The following is a 24,230-nucleotide window of genomic DNA, read 5'->3' as shown; positions in this document are numbered from 1 at the left end:
TCAGACTGTGACCCCTGGTTCTGGACACACCCACCATTGGGAACATCCTTCCTGCATCTACCTTGTCCAGTCCTGTTCAAATTTTATTGGTTTCTATGAGATCCCCCTCATTCTTCTGAACTCCAGCGAATACAATCCTAATCGACTCAATCTCTCCTCTTCTGTCACTCTTGCCATCCCAGGAATCAGTCTGGTAATCCTTTGCTGCACTCCCTCTAGAGCAAGAACGTCCTTCCTCAGATAAGGAGACTAAAACTGCACACAATATTCCAGGTGCGGCCTTACCAAGGCCCTCTATAATTTCAGCAAAACCACCCCTGCTCCTGTCCTCGAATCCTCTCGCTATGAAGGCCAACATACCATTTGCCTTCTTTACCACCTTCTGCACCTGCATGACCTTCAGTGACTGGTATACGAGGACAAAAGAAGAAATTCCCCCTTATTTCAGTTTTAAAGGATTGTCCCTTCAGTCTGAGGTTGTGCCCTCGGGTTCTAGTTTCTCCTACTGGTGGAAAATCCTCTCTCCGTCCACTCTATCTGGGCCTCTCAGCATTCTGTAAGCTTCAATGACGTATAACAATTCTGTGATTCCCACCGCAGTTACTTTTTTTTGCCTAAATACCTCTATGTTAACCTTTATATTGACCACAGATATATTGGGCGGGATTCTCCAGCCCCCCAGCCACGTGTCTCTCAGCAGCAGGAGGCGGTGGGCCATTTGCTGGCGGCTGGATTCTCCGTTCCTGCCGTTATCGATGGGAATTCCCATTGCAACCGACATACGCTGCCGGGAAGCCTGCAGTTGGGGGTGCACTGCTGGTGGGACCAGACAATCCCACCGCCAGGAAACGGACAGATAATCCAACCCCCCCCCCCCCCCCCCCCCCCCATCCCACCGTCAGCCAACCCTCCCACCTCTGGGAAACTACTCTGAGAAGGATTTCATGGCTAATAAAATCACCGAGCTAAGCCTCCCATGGAAACATGATGACCTTCTCACAGAGACTACCCCCTCTCATGCTACTTCTGTTCTGGGATTGTAAGACAAATGTCACGCTTTAATCTAAGGTATTGACAACACACAATAATATAGTTGTTTGTGTAGGTGGATGAGAGAAGCACCTTTGTAATTCTTGCAGTGCCAATTGATAGTCAGTTTAATTCAGTTTGAGCATTTTCAAAGATAAATGACATAGGATGTAGCTGCTCCTTCCCCACATAAAACATCTTTTTTCCCAGAGAGTCACCTGGCTTCGACATTGTCTTTCCAACGAACATAAATTTACACTAAATAATTTTCTCTGTATATGAGCATTTTAACTATTTGTTCAGCCTTTAGTGGTACATTAATCTCAGTTATTACACTATATTTAGCTCATTTTACAACCTGTACGTTACGAGCAGCTATAGACGGGCTCACAATCCGGATCGTCTCTTAGAGCTTCTGTTAAGGATTCGGATTTCCAAATGTTGCGGAAGCTCTTAGATGGGTTCTAAGATTCACCATTCAGCCCCGTTGGAAATTTCATGGCTGGACTTGCTGATTTTGACTTCAAATAACCAAACAAACTGTACAAGCACGGGCGCTATGGTGGCACAGTGGTTCGATCCCGGCCCCGGGTCACTGTCCATGTGGAGTTTGCACATTATCCCCGTGTCTGCATGGATCTCACCCCACAACCCAAAGATGAGCAGGGTAGATGGATTGGCCATGCTAAATTGCCCCTTAATTGGAAAAAAAGAATTGGGCACTCTAAATGTTGTTTTAAACTGTACATGCCCTGCATCCACAAGGCCAACCGGTGCCCCACACGAGATGAGGTTTGGAACAATGCGACTAATGTAGAGTGAATTCTGAAATGTGTCCTTTGTAGTTGGGTTAATGTTGGCTGAACCACTGCAGTGAAATGGCTGTTAAACCATTGGCAAAATGTGGAAGTGCCTTGAGCAGAGATCAGTTGGGATTGGACAGATTTCTTGTCTTACACTGGAGTGATATAATAAACTGAGGGAAAAAGAGCAGGAAGCATGTCTGATCAGTAAAATCTACTTTCTCCCTCAGCTTTGCTGTCCCTTTCTTGGCTCCTTTACTCGAAAATGTTGACACGAGTAGCGCGAGCAATGTGAGAGAGCACCTTCCAGGCTTTGGAGGCACTCTTCTAATGAGGCACCTGAGAGTGGAAATGCTATGGGGCAGCCTTCATACACTGGTTCTGACGGTGGCACGTGGATTGCCACTGCCATCTTGGGCCCAACCTGTTCACTGTTTCCTCACTGTGATGAAATGGGATGAGTCGACCCCAGACCAGTAAGCACTTTCATTGAGGCTACTTCACTCATGTCCAAAGGCCACTGAAGCCCCGTTGAGTTTCTGGCACATCAGGGGCACCATTGTCGCTGCGTTGAAAAGGCTCGACGCGTAGCGTACCAGCGAACTTTGTGCCTCAGGATTGCGCCCTCACATCGATTTCAACTGTACTGATATTAGTCATTTTTGACATTCCTGTCCGTAACGCAATGGTTTCAAATGTACCCCAGAATTCACAGGGTAGGATTTTCCCGCCCTTCCCTTCGGCAGGATCCCTTTGGTCCTGCCGAAGGTGACCCCCCTCGCCACGGTGTGTTTCCGGCTGCGGAGGCAGCTCAACATTGGCCGCCAGCGGGATCTTCCAGTCCTGCAGGAGGCCATGACGAACTGCCTCTGCCGACTTTGGGGGGTCCAGATAATCCCACCCATGGGGTCATCACACATTACCAGCATGGGAGTATATATCTTTTTCGAAATCTTTTTAATGTGGCTCCTCAGAGATACCAGGCAGGTTTTATGGATTAAAACTCTTTTGTTGGCATGACAGAGCGGAAAAAGATACCTTTTCTGATATTGACTCACAGAGGTATCGGCCATGAGATAAACAAAATTCCCATCAACACACAACAGTGTAAATATGCAAATTTGCCTTGTCAAATCTAAAGGGTTTGGGCTCCGAAAAAGAAACACATGCGGGAGAAGACTTCAGACTTTTATTACCAGAATCACTTTTTTGAGACCATGGTCAGGATTCTCTGATCCTGAGGCTAAGTGCTGACGCCGTCGTAAACGCCGTCGCGTTTTACGACGGCGTCAACAGGCCCCCTGGTCAACAGGAGCAGCGTTCCTGAGCCCTACAGGGGGCCAGCACAGCACTGGAGCGATCCACGCCATTCCAGCTGCCGATACTGGCGTCAAATGGGCACTGCGGGTCTGCGCATGCCCGCTGCGACCGGCGCAAATGCATGCATGCGCTCTGCGACCGGCGCGAAAGCATGGATGCGTGGTAGCGCCCTTCTCCACGCCGGCCCCGACGTAACATGGCATGGGGCTAGACAGGCCAGCGGGGAGCAAAAGAGGTCCCCACCACGAGAGGGCCGGCCCGATCGCAGGCCAGGCCACGGTGGAGGCTCCCCCTGGGATCGGACACCCCCCCCCCCCCCACCCCTCCCTCCCAGGCCCCCCCCCGCAGAATGCCGAGGTCCCGCCAGGTAACACCAGATGTGAACGGCGCCGGCGGGACTCAGCTTTTTTGGGCAGCCACGCGGCCCATCCCGGGCGGCGAATCGCCGGAGAATCGGCTGACCAGCGTCGCATGATTTGCGCCCGGCTCGCCGATTCTCCAACCCGGCGGGGGCTGAGAGAATCCCGCCCCATGACTCAACATTGATGATCCAGTGGCCACCTCAGCTCCCTGATAAAGACATAGCAGACAATTCACACTGCTTTCCTGAGACACCTTCAGAGATGCAAATAGAATTCTAACAATGAGAGAGGGTCTGACAGGCAAAGCCATCGACTGCTGCAGCCAATTAAGCATCAAAGGAACTACGTACAATATCTTGAAAGAGAAAGTACGCCTCTTTCTCTCCTCGAACCTATTCCATTTTCCAGCCTACCTGCAAAAAAGCAATTTCCGGGTCGATAAATTCAAGCTTTGATCCCAACTGCTGAGAAATCTCTGCATCTTAGAGACGTTCGCTTTAGCTGGAGTAATAACTCAACTTCCAAACAGCAGGGGCGGGATTCTCCCATTCCAGCAGCCGCCCAGTGGGGTTTCCCATTGTGGCCACCGCTCGCCGTCGGGAAACCCGTGGGCGTGGATACGCTGCCAGCGGACCGGAGGATCCCGCTGATGGAGATTTCCTCTGCAGGCCTGGGTCAAAATAGGGTCCGGAATTCTCCGGGCATTCCGATTCAATTTTCCCGCCGGCAGCACATCCCCGGCAGCGGGTTTTGCGACGGCGTGGGACGGTTACAATGGGAAATCCCATTGACAATCGGCGGGAAGATGGAATCCCACCACGAGCGAACGGCGCGCAGCCGAGAAACAGGCGGCTGGTGGTCGGCAGAATCCCGCCCAGGGCCGGAGTTGAATTCCATTATTATAATCACTGTTTTACCTTCAACTGCGTCCAGTTATGGTGAAGGCGAGTCGTGTGAGTGAGGCGTCACATTTTCGTTAACCTCTGGGGCAAGTGTGTGAGAAATAAACCACCCTTTTCCATTTTAAAACACAAAAGCTTGCTGGTGGGCTATTTAAATTTGCTCAGTCTGTCCAAGGGTTCAGTACACGCACACAGGCACATACTTTTTTTCCGCCCATGAGGAAATAAATTTGTGATTCCTTCAGATTGTCTGTGTTAACAGCAATAATGAAAAGCTTCTGTCAAAACTATAGGGCTGGTGGGTAGTGTCATGTTGGGTGTTTCGCTGTACAAACGAACCAACGGTTGTAGATGGTACAACTCTGTTTTATTATTCTTGATAATATCTACTGTATACTTCTGGCTGTGGTTCGTACTTTACCCGTTAACCTGTGGACCCAGCCCTAACACTATCTTAGAGAGGCACTCAGCACATGGTGCATGTCTGAGTGGCACGCTGTGAGCTCTGTGCTCTGAGCTATCTCCTGCTGGAATGAGCGGGAACTGTGGTGTTCCCTGTTTTATAGTGCGTGTGCTCTCACTGGTGATTGGCTGTGATGTTGCGTGTGTGTTGATTGGTCCGTTGATCTGTCCATCAGTGTGTGTGTGTGATTGCACCATGATATGTTTATATGAATATCATGACAGGTAGCTCCCTCACAATCTTCAAGTTACGTGCCAAGAAGACACATTGCCCGGTAGCAGAGAGGAGAACTGAGCTACTGAGAACAGGTTTACACCACTTGTCAGCTCTCGTTGGCTCCATCACAATCTGTCAGTGTTGTATCCCATTCTGAGATAACAAATTTAATAATTAGTCACTCAAGTTAGGTGGTGCTAATTGTGTGATGTAGCCCCGTTTGAGTCGGCACCATTTGAAGATCAGGGAGGAACTTTTCCACAGAAACGCCTGTGTCCCTGTTCTTGGTTCTTGAGATCCTGTAAAGTCTCTGGTGCGTGGGTGGGAGGGCTGCCCACCCTAGTGGGCCGGCAGATGGCGGACACATGAGCATTCCCCCAGCGAGAGTCCACCCGGCCATTTTCTCTCAGTGCCCGAAGGGTAGAGCACCACGCGGTGCCTCACCTGAGAGATGTGTGACGGGATCCAGGTCTCAATCCTGCCATCCCGTCACGCTGTAACGTTGTGTAAGCGCCAACTGGAGCAGCTATTCCCTTCTCCTGTTAATGGCGTGAGTAACATCACATTCGTGAGGCAGCAGAAAAGTTTGGCCGATTATAACAACCACAAAAGGGCTGCGTCTGGATCATTGTCACAACAAATTACCATCGCACTGCAGGGCATCCATTAGCATGATGAACCTAACCCACACACCACATATTAATAGAGGTCAGTATAGCAAAACAATAATTGGACGTGACACACATTACCCTTTCTTTATCTCTTTTTTTCTCCTATACAATTATAAAACCTGGATTCAGATGTCTCAGTTATGCTAATCCAGCGACAAATTACTTCTGCTTTAATGAATGAGCTCACTGGTAAGAAAACACGATGCAGGATAATCATCTGGCCCTCTCCCTCCACAATCCTCCACTATACATTGACTGTGGCTGAGGTACCGGCTCCCCCTTCTAACACTTTTCCCAAGAAACAATCCTTCAAGTGTCGCCATGAAATCTTGCCATGCAGGGCAATTCGGGCCCAATGTCCACTCTTTCCTGAAAGGAAACAAGGTCATAAAGCAGAGGTCGGGGTTGATTTTCATTGAAGTTGTCCTGGGTAAGGGGAGCATTATCAAGCAGATTTTAACCTAGGATCTTGCAATCCATATGGCCTTGTGCTATATGGCTTGGCGTCCTTTACTCATTAACCTATCAGGTTAGCCAGATTTTTATCTTGAGCAGGTGGTATGCTGTGATTTTATTGCTGGGCAGGGGTGTGGGGGGTGGGGGGGGGGGGGGGTGGGGGGGGGGGGGGAGTGGGGGCACAGAGGGACCTGACTATAAAAGTCTGTTTTGTATGTGATATTAGCTGGGAAATGTGTATCCCTCTTCATCGAGGTGAATTCAAACCATGGGCCTAACTGCAAAGGTAGTGTCCTAATAGACTCTTCAATCACCTACTATGAGCGATGATGCGACCATCAATTCACACAAAACCAGGAGTAGAAGTAAACTGTGGCATTAATCAACTAGAACAGTGCCTGCCTGCGACTGATCTGTTCGTGGGAGCCGCCTACAGGGCGACTGCTCTTTATACCTCCCTTCAAGGTGTGGAACAAGGGGCGGAGCCCACACAGGCCCCAACATGCTACATCACAGGTAATACCTTACAATGGTCCATAGGTGGAGCCCACATGGGCAACAGCGTAATAGATATGCACATGGTGAATTGTTACAGCAATACATTCACCACAAGTGACAATCATTTGGGCCTAGATTTCAATTGGTGCGTCGGGTTCACAACCTGGTCAATTTTCAGCTCCATGAATCCAACTTCTAAAAGTATCTGACCGAGCGTCAGAATTTCGGTCCCAGGGGGCACAGGTTTATTTAGTTGGTGCGGTTAACCCCGGTGGGACGTAGGCCTGGTTGGGTGACTCGGGTGCGTATAATAAGCAGGCCCTCAGAAAAGCCCATTTGAGAGGTCGCTCATCCATGGTGAAGAGTGTGCGCCTCAGAGGAGACGTCACTAACTTGTCAGGTGAGTGGGAAGTCTGTAAATGTTCTCCAGTTGTTATCTGATCCTGGATTGGAAGGCCCCTCATGGGCTTTCCCTGGGGGAATAAAACTGGCATTGATGCTGCCTATTCACAGTGTACTGTACTGAAGCACTGAAAACATGCAGTTGATTCACAAGGCACAGCCATTGTCTGGCCACCACTACCTGGTACAGATATTCTGCAACAAAGTAGTTGCTGCCAAGACTCAGAAGATGAATGGTGAACAGTGCCATGGTCATTAGCCCATCTACTTGCCCTCTTGTAACCCACCTATCAGGATGCACACACACAGTTAACCCTTGCCCAGGCTCCTCACATCTACACACTGTCACAATGTAACAGAATGACTCAGAGGGAGTAGACCAGTATGGCTGTCCGTGATCGTAGAGCACAGCATTCCACATTGGAGACACAGCCCAACACACATGGCACCAAACAATTGTGCGGAACCAATTTCTCCACCTCACCAGTAACAGTCATCATTGATGATATGGTGAAAATGGTTAAGTGCAGCTAAGTTAAATGGCTCACAACCGTTTGTTTACATCTTACATTTTTATTCATAGAAGGTCACACAGCGGGAGCATTGGAGGAGAAATGGGTCCAGTTGGCCCATTCTTTTCCAATCAGGGCCTTCGAGTTTTGGTGGAAGAGATCCAGGATTCAGCCCTATACCCTGTTGGCCGGCATAACCCGCCTGGATTACAATTACAGCTGTGGTGAGTGCAGCAGGAGGCCGTCAGCGTTCATGGGTTCAGTACCGGAAAAGAGTCAATGACCTGCCGCGTTCCGGCAAGGTAAGTAGCTTGACACAGCCTCACTGAGATCCGAGGGAAGGGTCACATCTATCAGCTGCTGATACAGTGTGACACCTGGCACATACCTCTGCTTCAGCACTCAGGCTTGTATGTAGATGCTGTAGGTGTGCATAGTGTCATGTGAGAGTACCTTTAAGAAATGGGTGTTTAAGAAATGTACCTTTAAGAAATGGGTGTTTATCAGTGATGTCAGAATGTGGGTGGAGCTGGGCTTTCTGTCAGCTTTTTACTTTCGTTTTAGGCTGTTTGCTGCCGGGTGTATTTTAGTTTCGTTTTCAGTGTTGGAGCTGAAGCCAGACAGAGCAGGTGTACTGTTGATCTCTCTGCCATGAAAAGACTATCTATTGATAATTTGGTGAATTCAGAATTATAAATGTTTTCAGCAGTGAATGTAAACCTGATGTGCTTCTGTTTAAAGGTGTTTCTTCTGTCTTCTGGATGTTGTTTGGGAAGTTATTAAGGATTACTTAGTGTTGTATTCTTTGGGGGTTGTATTTGAATTGATGGTTGCTAAGATGTTCACTGTATGTTTCAAAAAGGTTAACTTGAGTTCATAGAATAAACATTGTTTTGCTTAAAAATTACTTTTCCATTTCTGCTGTACCACACCTGTAGAGTGGGCCGCGTGCTCCCCATACCACAACCGATTAAAAGTTGTGGGTCAGGTGAACTCCATGATACACTTTGGGGTTCTCTAAACCCTGGCCCATAACAAATTGGGGGCTCGTCCGGGATAAAAGTCTATCTATTGGATTGGCTTTGTGAACTTAAAGACAGTGAGGGGTGAGCGTATTGTGGGTGCTTTACAGGTGTGGTATTTTAGCTTAAGTAGGGAGTGTGTTGTGGACAATGGCTCTTTCAGAGGATCTGAAGTTTTTGGGGGTGGAGATGGTCACTCGCAGTACCGTACGGACAGGGATTAAAAGCAGACTGTTAGATTTAGCAAAACCATTGGCGGCGATTCTCCGGGTCCCGCTCAGGGCCGGAGAATCGGAGCAACCGCGCCACGACGCCCCGACGCCGGTGCGCTATTCTCCGAGGTGTGGAGAATCGGCGCCATTTGCACTGGCGCGGCGCTGGCAGTGGGCCGCTGGAATCGGCAAGGCCACCGATTCTCTAGCCTGGATGGGCCGAGCGGCCGCTCAAACACAACAGAGTCCCGTCGGCGCCGTTCACCCCTGGTCGCTGCCGGCGGGAACTCTACGGGAATGCTCGGGGGGCGGCCTGTGGGGGGTGGGGGGCTCCCTCACCGGGGGGGGCCTCCGATTGTGTCTGGCCCGCGATCGGGGTCCACCAATCGGCGGTCCGGCCTCTCTGTCGGCGGGCCTCCTTTCCTCCGCCGGCAATGTTATATCCCTGCGCCATTTTTGTGCGGGGCAGCCTGGGGGAGGACGGCCACTGCGCATGCGCTAGTTGGCACATGCCCAACTGTGCATGCGTGGGACCCAAGGCGCCGCGTCTTTTATGCGGCGCCGGGTCTCCGATGCCGTGCCGAGGCCCCGCCCCTGCAAATCGCGCCACGCCTCTGCCAGCCCCACGGAGGCCACAGAATGGGGCCTGGGAACGGGCGCTGACGCCGGAGCAAAACACTCCGGTTTTTACTCTGGCGTCGGCACTTAGACTCCTGTTGGAAGAATCCTGCCCATTGCAGTTAACATTACCTGACAAAATGCGAAAAGATAAGGTAATTATGGCGGTGGCTAAGCATTTAAAGTTGCCTGAGATACAGTTTGACTTAATGGTAATGGAAAAATTCAGTTACAAATTAAACAAATGGAACATGAGAAAGAATTAAAGCAGCTTGAATGCGAAAGAGAGAGAGAGGAAAAAGAAAGAGAAAGAGAGAGAGAGATAAAAGAGAGAGAAGAAAAGAAAACAGAAAGAATAGCCCTAGCAGAACAAAAAGAAAGAGAAAGGGAGATACAGATCAGGGGAAAAGATAAAGAGAGAGAGTTTGAACTTCAGAAAATGGCCATGAAACATGACAGTCAGTTAAAATTGGCAGACGTAAATGGAAACGTACAGTTGGTTGATAGTGATGAGGATAGTGAGAAAGGGCGTCATAGTCAAAGGCTTGGTGGGGATCTATTTAAATATGTCCAAGCATTACCAAGGTTTGATGAGAAGGAGGTAAAAGCCTTTTTCATTTCATTTGAGAAGGTAGCTAAACAAATGAAATGGCCACAGGACATGTGGGTATTACTGATTCAAACAAAGCTGATAGGTAGGGCTAGTGAAGTGTTTGTATCACTACCGGAGGAGGTATCTGGGATGTATGAGGAGGTGAAAAAATCCATCTTAGGTGCATATGAACTAGTGCCTGAAGCTTACAGACAAAGGTTTAGAAATTTAAGGAAAGAACCTGGTCAAACATACATGGAGTTTGAAAGAATCAGAGTAATTTTGATAGGTGGATAAGGTCTTTGAAAATAGACCAAACGTATGAAGCTCTCAGAGAAATTATACTTTTGGAGGAGTTTAAAAATTCAATTCCGATGTAGTGAGAACTCATGTGGAAGAGCAGAGAGTTAAAACTGCGAGATTGACAACAGAAATGGCAGATGATTATGAATTAGTTCATAAGTCAAAGCTTGGTTTCCGACATCAGTTTCAGCCTGTGAGGGATAGAAACTGGGAACATGGGAAATACTCAAGTGCTAAAGGTAAAGGTGATCTGATGGGAGGTAATAAGGAGAGTGTACCTCAGATTAAAAAGGAAATCCAGGAGGGTGGAAAAGAAATGAAAAATTTCAAATGTTTTCACTGTAATAAACTAGGCCATGTAAAGTCACAGTGTTGGTGGTTGAAGAAAAGCACTGGGAAGGTTGATGTGGTAAAACAGGAAAAGACAGTGGGGTTTGTTGAAGTGGCAAAGGAAAGCCCAAGTGAAGCGAAGGAGGTGCAAAAGATTGTACAGCCTGATCAAGAGGTGATTGATAAGAAGGTGCCAGATCTCTTTAAAGAATTTACTTGTGTGGGTAAAGTTTACTCATGTGGATCAGGAGGAGCAGGTAAAGAAGTCACAATTTTAAGAGATACGGGAGCTAGTCAATCTTTAATGGTAAGAGATGAGGAGTTATGTAGTCTGGGAAGAATATTGCCAGAAAAGGTGGTAATATGTGGAATTCAGAGTGAGAGGAGTAGTGTTCCATTATATAAGGTAAGGTTGGAAAGTCCAGTGAAGAGTGATGAAGTGGTAGTAGGAGTAATAGAGAAACTATCTTGTCCAGGAATACACTTTATCTTGGGTAATGATATAGCTGGATCGCAGGTGGGAATTATGCCTACTGCGGTGGATTTGCCAGTGGAAACTCGGACAACTGAAGTGTTGAAGGACGAATATCCTGGGATTTTTCCGGATTGTGTAGTAACAAGGTCGCAAAGTCACAGGTTAAGACAAGAGGAGAAATCAAAGAGTGAAGATGATGTTGAAGTAGAATTATCAGAAACGATTTTTGATCAGATGGTTGAAAAAGAACAAGAACAGGTAGAGGATGAGGCGGATATTTTTAGTTCAGGTAAATTGGCGGAGTTACAACAAAAAGATATAGAAATAAACCGGATGTATCAGAAAGCATACACGGAAGAGGAATCTGCGTGTATGCCAGAGTGTTATTACCGTAAAAGTAATGTCTTGATGAGAAAATGAAGACCTTTACATATGCAGGCGGATGAAAAGTGGGCAGAAGTTCATCAAGTAGTAATGCCGGTAGGATATAGAAAGGAGGTGTTGCGAGTTGCACATGAGGTATCAGTGGGAGGTCATTTGGGAATCAGGAAAACTCAAGCTAAAATTCAAAAACATTTTTATTGGCCTGGACTACATAAAGATGTAGTTAAATTTTGTCCATCATGTCACACATGTCAAGTGATAGGGAAACCTCAAGCAGTGATAAAACCAGCACCTTAATATCCAGTCCAGCATTTGAGGAACCTTTTACAAGGGTCCTAATTGATTGCATAGGACGGCTTCCGAAAACGAAAAGTGGGAATCAATATCTTTTGACTATAATGGATGTGTCTACTAGATTTCCAGAGGCCATTCCAAATATGTAATATTCCAGCTAAAAAGATAGTGGAGGAGTTACTTAAATTCTTTACTAGATATGGACTACCCACAGAAATACAATCGGATCATGGATCGAATTTTACCTCAAGATTATTCAAAGAAGTTATGGATAGCTTAGGAATAAATCAATTTAAATCAACTGCATACCATCCAGAATTGCAGGGAGCGTTAGAAAGGTGGTATCAGACATTAAAGACAATGTTGAGGGCTTATTGTCAAGATTATGCAGAGGATTGGGATAAAGGAATTCCATTTGTACTGTTTGCAATTAGGGATGCACCTAATGAATCAACCAAATTTAGTCCTTTTGAACTAATTTCTGGTCATGAGGTAAGAGGACCACTTAAATTGATTAAGTAAAAATTGGTGAGTGAGAAATCAGAAATTACATTATTGGATTACGTGTCAAATTTTAGGGAACGATTAAATAGAGCAGGTGAATTGGCTAGACAACATTTAAAATTTGCACAAAATGTGATGAAACGGGTAGCGGACAAGAAATCCAAAGTTCGTAGTTTTGCCAGTGGAGATAAAGTTTTAGTGTTGTTTCCAGTGATAGGTGAACCTTTAAAAGCTAGGTTTTGTGGACCTTATCAGATTGAAAGGAAATTAAGTGAAGTGAATTATGTGGTAAAAACACTAGACAGAAGGAAGACTCACCGAGTGTGTCATGTGAATATGCTTAAAAGGTACTTTGAAAGGGAAGGAGAGAAAAAGGAGGAGGTTTTAATGATTCTAATTTAAAGTGACGAACCAAATCCAGATGACTGAGAATTTGACATACCACAAATTAAATTGGAAAATGAGGATGTTCTTAACAATTGGGATAAATTGTTGAGTTACCTTCCAGAGGAAAAACGAACTGACCTGAAAGAGTTATTGATATCACGTGGGCAAGTTTGTAGAGATAAATTGGGAAGTACTAAAATGGCTATACATGATGTAGATGTGGGAAATGCTGTTCCAATCAAACAACATCCATACAGACTTATCCCTTTAAAATTGGCACAGGTTAACAAAGAGATTGAGAGTATGCTTAAAAATGGCAAAGTTGAAGTGGGTTGTAGCCAATGGAGCTCACCCATAGTGATGGTACCTAAACCAGATGGTACCCAACAGTTGTGTGTGGACTATAGAAAAGTTAATGCAGTTACAAGAACGGACTCTTATCCAATCGCACGTTTGGAGATTTGCATTGAGAAAGTGGGACAATCAGCTTTTATTTCCAAACGGGAGTTACTTAAAGGTTACTGGCAGGTACCTTTATCCGAAAGGGCGAAGGAGATTTCAGCTTTTGTGACTCCAGATGGTATATACCAATTCAAAGGTATGCCCTTTGGCATGAAAAACGCCCCAGCCACATTTCAACGGTTAACTAACAAATTTGTTTCAGGATTACACAATCGTGCGGTATACATCGACGATCTGGTAATTTTCAGCCAGACATGGACAGAACATTTAAAACATCTGATGGAGTTATTCGATCAACTTCAGGAGGCAGGTTTGGTGATAAACCTAGCCAAAAGTGTATTTGGAAAAACCCAAGTCACTTTCCTTGGCCATACAATCGGACAGGGTCGAATGGTCACACGGGATGTGAAACCAACAGTTATTGAGGAGTTTTCGATACCCTCATGACGAAGGGAAATAATGCGATTTCTTGGCATGAGTGGATTTGATCGAACATTTGTGCAAATGTTTTGTAGCGTGGTTGCTCCACTGATGGACTTGCTGAAGAAACGTCGAAAATTTCAATGGACAGCAGAATTTTAACAGGCATTTGACTGCCTGAAAGCTGTGATAACCAATGCTCATGTGTTGGAGAATTACAAGGGACTCTGTGATCAGATTGAACTAAAGTATCTGACTTTGAAGAGACATGCCGAGGTGTAGAGGAATGGATGGATCTTGCAGAGACCTTCTTGTTCAACGAGACTGTCAATCAAGCGGGATTCCAGTTGGTGGAAGAACAAAAATGGACTATATTATTATACCTGTTTGCGTGTGTTGTTTTTTGAAACAAAAAAGTTTATTTAATGTGTGCATTTGTTAAACGATAGTGAAAAGGTGAAAAATGAAACCATCTTGAAGTTGATGGTTTATTTTTTTTTCTTGGAGGGAGGTGTCATGTGAGAGTACCTTTAAGAAATGGGTGTTTAAGAAATGTACCTTTAATAAATGTTTATCAGTGATGTCAGAGTGTGGATGGAGCTGGGCTGTCTGTCAGCTTTTTACTTTCGTTTTAGGCTGTTTGCTGCAGGGTGAGTTTTAGTTTTGTTTTCAGTGTTGGAGCTGAAGCCAGACAGAGCAGGTGTACTGTTGATCTCTCTGCCATGAAAATGATCTCTGGATCATTTGGTGAATTCAGAATTATAAATGTTTTCAGTAGAGAATGTAAACCTGATGTGATTCTGTTAAAAGGTGTTTCTTCTGTCTTCTGGATGTTGTTTGGGAAGTTATTAAGGATTACTTAGTGTTGTATTCTTTGGGGGTGTATTTGAATTGATGGTTGCTAAGATGTTCACTGTATGTTTCAAAAAGGTTAACTTGAGTTCATAGAATAAATATTGTTTTGCTTTAAAAATTACTTTTCCATTTCTGCTGTACCACACCTGTAGAGTGGGCCGTGTGCTCCCCATACCACAATCTATTAAAAGTTGTGAACTCCATGATACACTTTGGGGTTCTCTAAACCCTGGCCCATAACAATAGAACATGTGAATGAGCACCGTGATTCCAGACACAGTGAAGAGAATTGTGCAATATATATCAGGCAAACATGAATTCATGTTGAAACTGCAATCGAAAAGAGCAAAGAATGCTCAGGTGTTGGCCCAGACTGGGGTTGGTCAGCCTGGTTGAAAACAGATGACTCTGTTAAACAGATAGCCGTGGAGATTGCCAGCATCCCTGAGCAGCTGTCTATTGGTGAGTCGCTGGTCGCAGATGATAAATGTGGTGTTAAAATTATCTTGGGACATGGAACGCCCCTCAGAGGAGGGAGGAATGTCCCAATGATGCTAAATTGGGCAGGAACATAGAGCCTCAGGAGTCACCTTTTGGGGAACAGTATTTGTCCAATCTGATGTGTAGACATCTGCCGGAGTTCCCTAAGGCAGTGGGAGCTCCTGGGCTCTGAATTCAGGAGCCCATCGCTGTCAAGAGCTCCACATTGTCCAGGGGCTCAGCCATATGGTCTCTGACCATGGGAGACAGGCCAGTCTCATGGAGAGACACATGCAGCAACACTTGCAGTGGATGCAAGAGCAGCGCCTCGGCCAGGAAAGACTCCCTCAAGAGCCTGGATCGGCCCACTCAGAGTATGAACACTGACAACTATAGATGTTCATCCACAGGTGGACAGCACGGTACCACAGTGGTTAGCACTGCTGCCTCACGGTACCAGGGACTCGGGTTCAATTCCGGCCTGGGACGACTATCTATGTGGAGTTTGCTTGTTCTCCCCATGTCTGCGTGGGTTTCCTCCCAGCGCTCCGGTTTCCTCCCACTGTCCAAAGCTGTGCAGGTTAGGTGGATTGGCCATGCTGCGCTGCTGCCTCATGGCACCGAGGACTCGGGTTCGACCCCGGCCCCGGGTTACTGTCCATGTGGAGTTTGCACATTCTTCCCATGTCTGTGTGGGTCTCACCCCCACAACCCAAAGATGGGCAGGGTAGGTGGATTGGCCACACTAAATTGCCCCTTAATTGGAAAAAAATAATTGGGTACTCTAAATTAAGAAAAAAAGGATTGGCCATGCTAAATTGCCCGTTCGTGTGCAAAGGTTGGCGGGGTTACGGGATTGCGAGGGAGTGCGGCAAAGTGGGGTGCTATTTCGGAGGGTTTGTGCAGACTCTATAAGCTGATTGGCCTCTTTCTGCACTGTAGGGATTCTATGTTGGCACAACGGTTGCTGGAATGGACGACTGCTGCACTCTAAAAGCCAGGCCCCATCAAGCACACCTTACGGCCAGCCCAGGGCTGTGGAGGTCACTGAGGAGGGTGAAGGTACCGGAAACCACTCGGCACCCTCATCGGCATCCAGCTCCCCTCCAGAGCCCCTGTCAGCTCCAGCCAGTGACCACGGCTGCCTATGTAGGGTTGGAAAGGCCGCAGTCGGCAGGTGATCCCCAATGGGTGCCAGCAGGACGGGACAGACCACCCACGCCCCTCATTACTGTGTAGGCCGCGAGGTGAGCAGCCTGCCTCCAACTCCCACCCCCCAAGCAACACAGGGGCACTTTGTAGGAGTGTGTGTGGACACAGGGCGTCAGCTGCGAGAGCACTAATGAATTCCCTGTTGTTACACTATTCACATCGTATGCATCACATTTGAGCACTTTTGGAATATAATTTGTCTTTGACTCATCCGTGTTTGAACACTGTAGATCTCCAAAAGAATAGTAACAATGTGAAAGATGTTTTTACCAGGGACAGAGTATAAAAATATGTCTCCCATTTATGACAGAGATGAGGAGAAATGTTTTCTCTCAGATAATTGTAAATCTTTGGAACTCTCTTCCCGGAGAGCGGAGGAGGCAGGGTCAATGAATATTTATAAGGCAGAGGTAGATACACTCTTGACTAACAAGGGAGTCAAAAAGGTTTTTTACCCCTTTATTCATTTGCGAGATGTGGGCCAGCATTTACTGCCCATCCTTAACTGCCCCCCCCCCCAATTTCAGAGGGCATTTGAGAGACAACCACATTGCTATGGATCTGGAGTCATATGTAGGCCAGACCAGGCAAGGATGGCAGATTTCTCCCCGTTGTATTTCTTTAGTTAGCTGCAATGAGAAAAGAAGTAAAGTTGCCACGCTCTACATTCGTCAAAAACACAGTGCAGGGTTTATTTGGAGATGTTGCTCTTTCAGAGCAAGATAGTGAACCAAAAGCCCACGCAAACACTCTGCTGATGTCACTATAGATCACGTGACATTCTACCTGTAAGCTGTGTTACTTGAATATATAACACCTCCCTAAAGGACATTAATGAACCAGATAGGTTTTTCCAAAAATCGACAAGGTTTCATGGCCATCATTAGACTCATAATTCCAGAAGGAAAACATATTGGGCTGGATTCTCTGTTTCTGCAGCTAAGTGCTGACGCTGGTGTGGGAAATTTGACGTTTTACGATGGCAAAATCGGTGTAAAACCCTCACCAATTCCGGGACCGGTGAGGGGCTAGCGTGTGCGCCGGGTAAAACTCCCGGCTCCCATGCCAAAACGGCCGGAGAATGGCCGGGTCCGTGGCCGCGCATGCGCACGGCGACGAGCTGCAACGGTCGCACCGTACAACATGGCACCAGCTGTGCGCGGATCCGACCTGCCCCGTAGGACTGCCCCTGACCAACCCCCACCAGTCCCCCAAGCCCTCCCCAAAAAACCCCGGCCAGCAGCACAGTTCCAGGCCGGCTGTGAAACATTTGATAAGACCATGGCTGATCTGGCTGTGGTTTCAATTCCATTTTCCTGTCTGCATCCCCTCCCAACCCCCTTGTCCCATGATCCTTGATTCTCTTGCCCATCAAAAATCTGTCTCAGCCATGAACAAATTCAATGACTAAACCTCCACTGCTTTCTGGGAAGGAGAATTCCAAATACTATCACTCTCTGAGAGAGAAATAAAATTCGACTCGCCTCAGTCTTCAAAGGTAGGCCCCTTGTTCTTAAACTGTGTTTCCTCATTCTCATCTTATCCACAAGTGGAAAAATCCTCCCAGAATCCACCCTGTCAAGTCCCCTCGGGATTTTAGATGTTTCAATAAGATCGCCTTCTCAATGGGCAGAGGTCCAAACTTCTCAGCCTTTCTTTATAAGATTCCAGGAATTCCCTCTCATTCCAGTAATGAATTGATAGAACTTTCTCTGTACTGATTCTAAACCACTGATATCCTTTTACAAATAAGGAGACCAAAACAATACACTCCATCAACCCACAGAAGAATGTGAGTTAATAGAGACAAGAGGTAACATATACAGTTGATAGTGAACTGAAAGGTCAACATTGGTGGCCACCATTGAGGCCAAATAATTTGCCATGTGTCTATAAAGTTCACCCATTTTTGAAAGAAATTCTATTACTTGGGCAATGAATTTTAAACCCAGTAAAATGTACTGCTGCAAGAACTATAATTATGGATAGAAAATTCTAGAGATATGGAAGGTATCTTAATGAATTGCATTCTGCCAACCGCCATTTTAATCTTGCTTGATATTCCTTCTGGCTCCACTGTAATATGGTTAAATGTGCTGAAACCTCAAATGTTTTTCTCCTCCAGCACCCCCTTCCTCAATCTCAGTCATCGCAGCAGACGCACCGGCAGCTTTCAGCCGCTACGAGGCTCAGAACTTCACGCTGGTCTGCATCGTTTCTGGAGGGAAGCCAGCTCCCACGGTATGTCTGCAGGAGGAGGGGAGGGACAGCAATTTTATCTTGTTTTCATTCCTCTCCCTCGCTCTCTTCATCTTTTCCCCGATACCATGTTCAGAAAGGCCAGGCTCAGAGCTAATCCATTGACTCTACCATTTGTACAGGGGGAACTGGACAGTAGATGTCCAAGCGTGTCTCTTAGGGCAGTGTCATGTGAGTGTCCCTTTAAGAAAGGTTTTTGTCTTATTACATGGCTTAATTATATCATTGTGTGGGTGGAGCTGCGCTGTGGCTCTGTGAGCTGTTTTTTGGTGTCGCTTTCACATTTGGCTGCTGGGGACTCAGGCAGAGAAATGTTTTGGCTTGTCTCTCTATTTTCATTTTTAAAGAGTTGTTCCAAGACAAAAAAATTGATTATAGCTACCTGCTGCTTTGGTAACTTAAAAGATATAGTTTGCTTTCCAGAAGAGTTTAAACCTGCTGGTGAGATGGCGTCAGAATCTCAGGAAAATCCAGTCTCATTCAAGTGAGAATGCAGAGTGCTGGGCCATGTCCTTAAAAAGGAGGTTTTGGTTTCTGGGATTTTGTTTTTGAATTGGAACAGTTAAGGGGGAATTCATGAAAGGTTATACATAGATTAATGTAGCTGTGTGGGGTCTTTATGTTTGTAATTGATACAAATTCTTGCTGTGTGTGTTTATACAAATGTTAACTAAATTCTTAGAATAAAGCTTGTTTTTGATTAAAGTGTCTGGGAAGACTGTTGAATCACACCTCAAGTGAAGGCTCTTGTGCTCATCCTAGCCAAATTCAGCAAAAAATGATAGGTCAGGTGAACTCCATAACATACTTTGGAGTTTTTAAACCCTGGCCCATAACAGCAGGATGATTGGCAGTGCGGCCCATTGCGTGGCCCTCACCATTATTGACATGCTGAACAGGATCTCAGTTACACTCAGATATGAACTACAAAGAGAGCATGACATCAGACTGTTTCATGTTGTAGTACACTAAAGGTTCCATCCTTGCTATGTGCTACACCTTCACAAACTTCTGAAGTATTCCTGCCCCTTAAACAGATGAATCAGCGGAAGAGTTCACATCATGCTTCAACAACCACATTTGTTTTTCGGAATTGTGAATATTCCGATAGCATCAAGCCATAAATAGGCTGATTCAACTTCTCCCCTTTCTCCAAAAAGGATGGGGAAGCCTGACTCACAGAATTCCTTCTGTCTCCAACATTTAAAAAAATTCTTTCATGGGATGTGGGTGTCACTGGCTGGGCCAGCATTTACTGCCCATCCCTGAGGGTATTTAAAAATCAATCACATTGCTGTGGGTCTGGAGTCACATGTAGGCCAGACCAGGTAAGGACGACAGATTTCCTCCCCTAAAGGGCATTAGAGAACCAGATGAGTTTTTACAACAATGGCGCAAATTCCAGTCTTTTAATTCCAGATTTTTATTTAAATCTAGTTTAACCTCTGCCATGGCGGGATTCGAATGCGGGTCCCCCCAGCATGCCTCTGGGTCGCGGGATTACTAGTCCAGCCACAATATCACTATGCCTCCCACTGTGACAGTGCTAATGGTCTTGCTTTCCATCAGAGATTTTATTGTCTGATTTTTACCTACGCCAGCAGCTCCATGATTTTGAGGATTCATCACTGCCTTAGGTACTTTTGAGATATTTTGTAGCATTTCCATCTCCTTGCAACTGAGCCTCACTGAAGCACAACAAGGTCCTTGGCACACTGCACAGAGAGAGACCAGTTAGCACCCTCCCCAGGCTTCCTTCTTTCCTTTTAACCCTTGCCATGAACATTATGCCAATTTCCCAATTTACATGGCAGATAAAGATTTAGAGGGGTCTGAAAATGTGGTAAGACGGTGGGCTAGTTGGTTTGATTCATCAAAAGCTTGTTGGTCCAAATGACCGTTTTCTGTTCCTGAAACCTCCCAGTGTACGGCCCTGCCTTATCTGTTTCCTGAAGGTATTAAATTTCTGTGTGTTCCCAATAGGTGTACTTCAAGCGGGACGGTGAACTGGTTGAAGTCCTCCACGTGTCTCAGACATCTTCTGATGCGGGCATGAGGAAAACCCGAGTCCCTCAGAACCTTATCAGCCGGGATATGGATGACACGAAGATGCAGAAATCTTTGTCCCTGTTGGATTTTGAAGGTGGAGGCAGGCTATTCACGGAGAGGCCCTCACAGAGTATCACTGACAGCGCTGCCTCAGCAACGACTGAAGCGGAAAGGATTCCAGAGACAGTCATTAGCCGGGAGTTCCCCAGGTGGATTTATCCCAGCGATCCCGAGTATCTGTTCCGGCACACGCAGATTCCCGTCAGCGATGGGACGGTCGAAGTTCGGGCCATGATCACCTGGACATTGAATCCTGACCTGGATAATAATGCCTTGTTCAGCTGTGAAGTGAAGCACCCGGCCCTGTCAATGCCAATGCAGTCCGAGGTGGTACTGGGTAAGTCTGAGAAATTGACGCTTCAATAAAAACAGGTTGCAGGATAATTCATGTGAATTACCTTGAGGGCAAGGCACCAACTCCCTACCTTTCTTCAAATATATATTTTTTTTTTCTAAAATTTAGAATACCCAATTCATTTTTTCCAATTAAGGGGCAATTTAGCGCGGCCAATCCACCTAGCCTGCACATCTTTGGGTTGTGGGGGCGAAACCCCACGCAAACACGGGGAGAATGTGCAAACTCCACATGGACTGTGACCCAGAGCCGGGATCGAACCTGGGACCTTGGCGCCGTGAGGCCACAGTGCTAACCCACTGCGCCACCGTGCTGCCACTTCTTTGAATATTTTAACGTCCCACCCAAAAGATGGCACCTCCGACAGTACAGTGCTTCCCCACATGAGTGTTCGCCCCATCCACACACTCAAGTCTCTGGAGTGGAGCTTGAACTCGCAATCTTCTGTCTCTGAGGCAAGAATGCCGCCACTAAGCCACAGCTCCCACCGCCTATCATGCAAAGACTATGAGGTATTAAGTGTGCCATGGCCCAAACTGAACTGATTCATCGTTCCTGGGGGCAGCAGTTAAAGTGCCACAATTATTGCCTCAGCATCGTCGGGAAGTGATATGTCACCCAGATTTTCGGGATCACTATCCAATTGTTTTTGTTTGAATAACAAATAATAGCATCTTGTTGTCCACTGGTTGTGGCAACAAAAAGGTCAGGACTCAAAATGACGTCCCAATGCAGCTCACTTGGTTCCAGCTAGCACAGTATCAGGAAGGCCAAAGTCGCTCAGCAAACAGAAAGATAAAACCTGCTGGGGTTTGTGACTGCAGAGGGGAAGAGGTCTGGACGGTAGTAGGCCAGTTATTTTTGGGGGGGGATGGAAGGGGGGGTTCTCGGAGGACTACTCTTGTTCCTCCCAGCTCAGCAAAGGTAATCTAAAATCTATCGTTGTTGATCCTCATTTGCAGCATTGCCAGTAAATCCGGTCAGAATGTACAGGTGCAAGCTTGGACTCTCTGCCTGAGCAGTTCCCACCTTTCCCAGTGGTGGATACAGCTGATCCTCTCTTCAGCCCCTCTGATAGACACTCCCATGCCGGTTTGCCATCTGCTGCCTAGAATTGAATGGCGGACACGGAAGTGGCTAAGTAATTAGTTTGCCCTGCGGAAACACACGTGGGGTGGGGGGGGGGAGGGCATTTCCCAAAATGTTTCCAACATTGGGCTCCCGACGCCCGGGATACAATTAATCCCCAAGCCACGCATGCTGGGGCTAATTCTAGTGTCCCCAACCATCATCTGAATTGAGATGGAGCAGCACAGGAGTGGCCAAGTATTGAACTGACCACCTTCCCTTGGCAGAACCCTTGGAGTGGGGGTGGGAGGTGAGATTGGGGGGGGGGGGGGGGGGGGGGGAAGAGAGAAAGTGATGGGGAGGGGAGGGGGGGGGGGTGATGGGGGAGAGGGAGGTGGTATTTTTCGTGTTGTGTGCACAGGATTCAGAACATTGATTTGTAAATCGCACCTTAAGTGGAAAGAGGAATTATTGCCCCTTTTTCTACAGCAATCCTTGCAATTCTTCTCCGCTGCGTTCCACAAACAAATGTTTAATGATGTGATGGACATTTAACTAAGCCCTGGCCTTGTACTGCACCACATGGCTAGTATTGAATAATGATGTAATCTAACAACTCCATTTTATAGCTTGTGTTTTACAGTGTCTTAAAACGTAATTCTCTGGAATCTGTTTCACAAATTGGAATTAGTTGTGTCTGTTGGCATCAGTTGATGAAGTAGTAAATATGAGAAGTAGGCGTCCTCAGTAGCCAATTGGAATGAATCCTGTGCGAACTTTTATGTGCAACATGTCAATTAATCGCTAGCACAGAGACCAAAGCAAGATACTCTCGGTTCTGGAAATCTGTGGAATCTTACCTGGGGTTTATGCTGGACCCAATTCAGAATAGCAGACAGCCAGAATTTCCTTGTTCCTGTGTTTGTGTGTCCACCCCCCTCCCCCACTCCGGATATTCACCATTAAAGTATGCGGAAGGTCGACAGGAGTGCTAGTCCCATTGCAGAAAGAGGATTCCGCCACCAATCTTCCGCTGAAGTTATAGCAGCCAATCAGAAGGACTCCTGGGTAAATTCACACAGTTTTTGGATGAGTTAGGAAGGTTTAGCAGTGAGCACCTGCCTGTGTTGTGTAAATCAAGGAACTCACTTGCCAATGAGTGACACCAGCTGGAGTCATATCTGCTCTTGCCTTGCATCAAATTCCATTTTCCCCTCATTCGTATCCTTTACTGAACTACAACAACTTCCTGTCCGCTGGAACACGGGATTTAAAATGATCCTCCTCACCTCCAAATTCCTCTTTTCCGGCCTTTCTTGTAGTCCCACAGTGACTCTTGGTTCCGGTACACCCCCACCTTACTTCTGTCCCGCTCTCGCTGGCGGAGCCCTCTGTTACCCCCTCCACTTTAAAAAAAATCATCTCAGTATCCAATTCCCACCAGTTCTTCAGCCTCTTTGCCTAATCTTCTCGACAGTGCTTGGCGCTAATTCCTTCTCTCCTCTACGAAGTGCTTTGGGGTATTTTCCTGCATTAAAGTTGCAATATAAATGCACGTTACCGTTGTTGAACCAGCACGATTTAACCAGGAGAGAAACAGCCCCGGGTCCGCCAGCTCCCATAGCCTTAGTAACAGTTTCACTGACAGGTCATTCATCCATTCTGAACACCGTGACAGCAGTCTTGGATGGTTTACTGACTCGAAATAGGACTGAGGAATGTAAGGACAAACGAGAGCAGAGGTAATTGAATAGTTGATGTTGCACCGAAGGGCACATTGTTCAGGGCATGCCAACATCATCGGAACAAGGTTCACAGATTGGACTACCTAGACATTTTCCAGGGACCAGATTTTCCTGCCCCAGGGACAGGACCGGAAAATGCGCAGAGACATTCAAAAGTCCATTGAATGACTTTTGGCGGGACTGGAAAATCCCACCAGTGGGAGGGGCAGTATAATGACGTCCCAGGGTATTTTTATCACCTCCTTCAGGAAATTGAGATCAGTTTAAGCCGCCACAGTACAATTTACGTAATCCTTGATGGGGGAATGGACTCAATAAGCTGAATAGCTTGCCCACCTTTTTCACTTTCTCATGTTGAGAACTGTCCACTCAGCTTCCCTTCCTAACCTAGCTGACATTGTAAATAGTTCCTTTTCTGTCCCCCAGCCTTTCAAAACAATGTCATCCCTTCTTCCTCAAAAAACTCTCTACTTCCTGCTTTGAGATCCTTTGTTAGGTCCAGCTCTTGGA

The 24,230-nt window shown here is 46.6% G+C and overlaps 1 protein-coding gene across 1 annotated transcript in view; it reads left to right on the top strand.

The window, feature by feature from the left end:
* igsf21a (immunoglobin superfamily, member 21a) overlaps nt 1–24,230 on the top strand; it is a 422,140-nt gene that overhangs the window by 243,725 nt on the left and 154,185 nt on the right. Inside the window, exons 5-6 of the mRNA XM_072478415.1 lie at nt 18,310–18,425; nt 20,427–20,889. Coding sequence (XP_072334516.1) covers nt 18,310–18,425; nt 20,427–20,889 — 579 coding nt within the window. The remainder of the gene's footprint in view (nt 1–18,309; nt 18,426–20,426; nt 20,890–24,230) is intronic.

The sequence above is a fragment of the Scyliorhinus torazame genome, chromosome 16 (genome assembly GCF_047496885.1).
Source record: "Scyliorhinus torazame isolate Kashiwa2021f chromosome 16, sScyTor2.1, whole genome shotgun sequence".
NCBI lineage: Eukaryota > Metazoa > Chordata > Chondrichthyes > Carcharhiniformes > Scyliorhinidae > Scyliorhinus > Scyliorhinus torazame.
The sequence above is the reverse complement of the archived record's forward strand: the minus strand, read 5'-3'. Positions and strand labels throughout refer to the sequence as shown.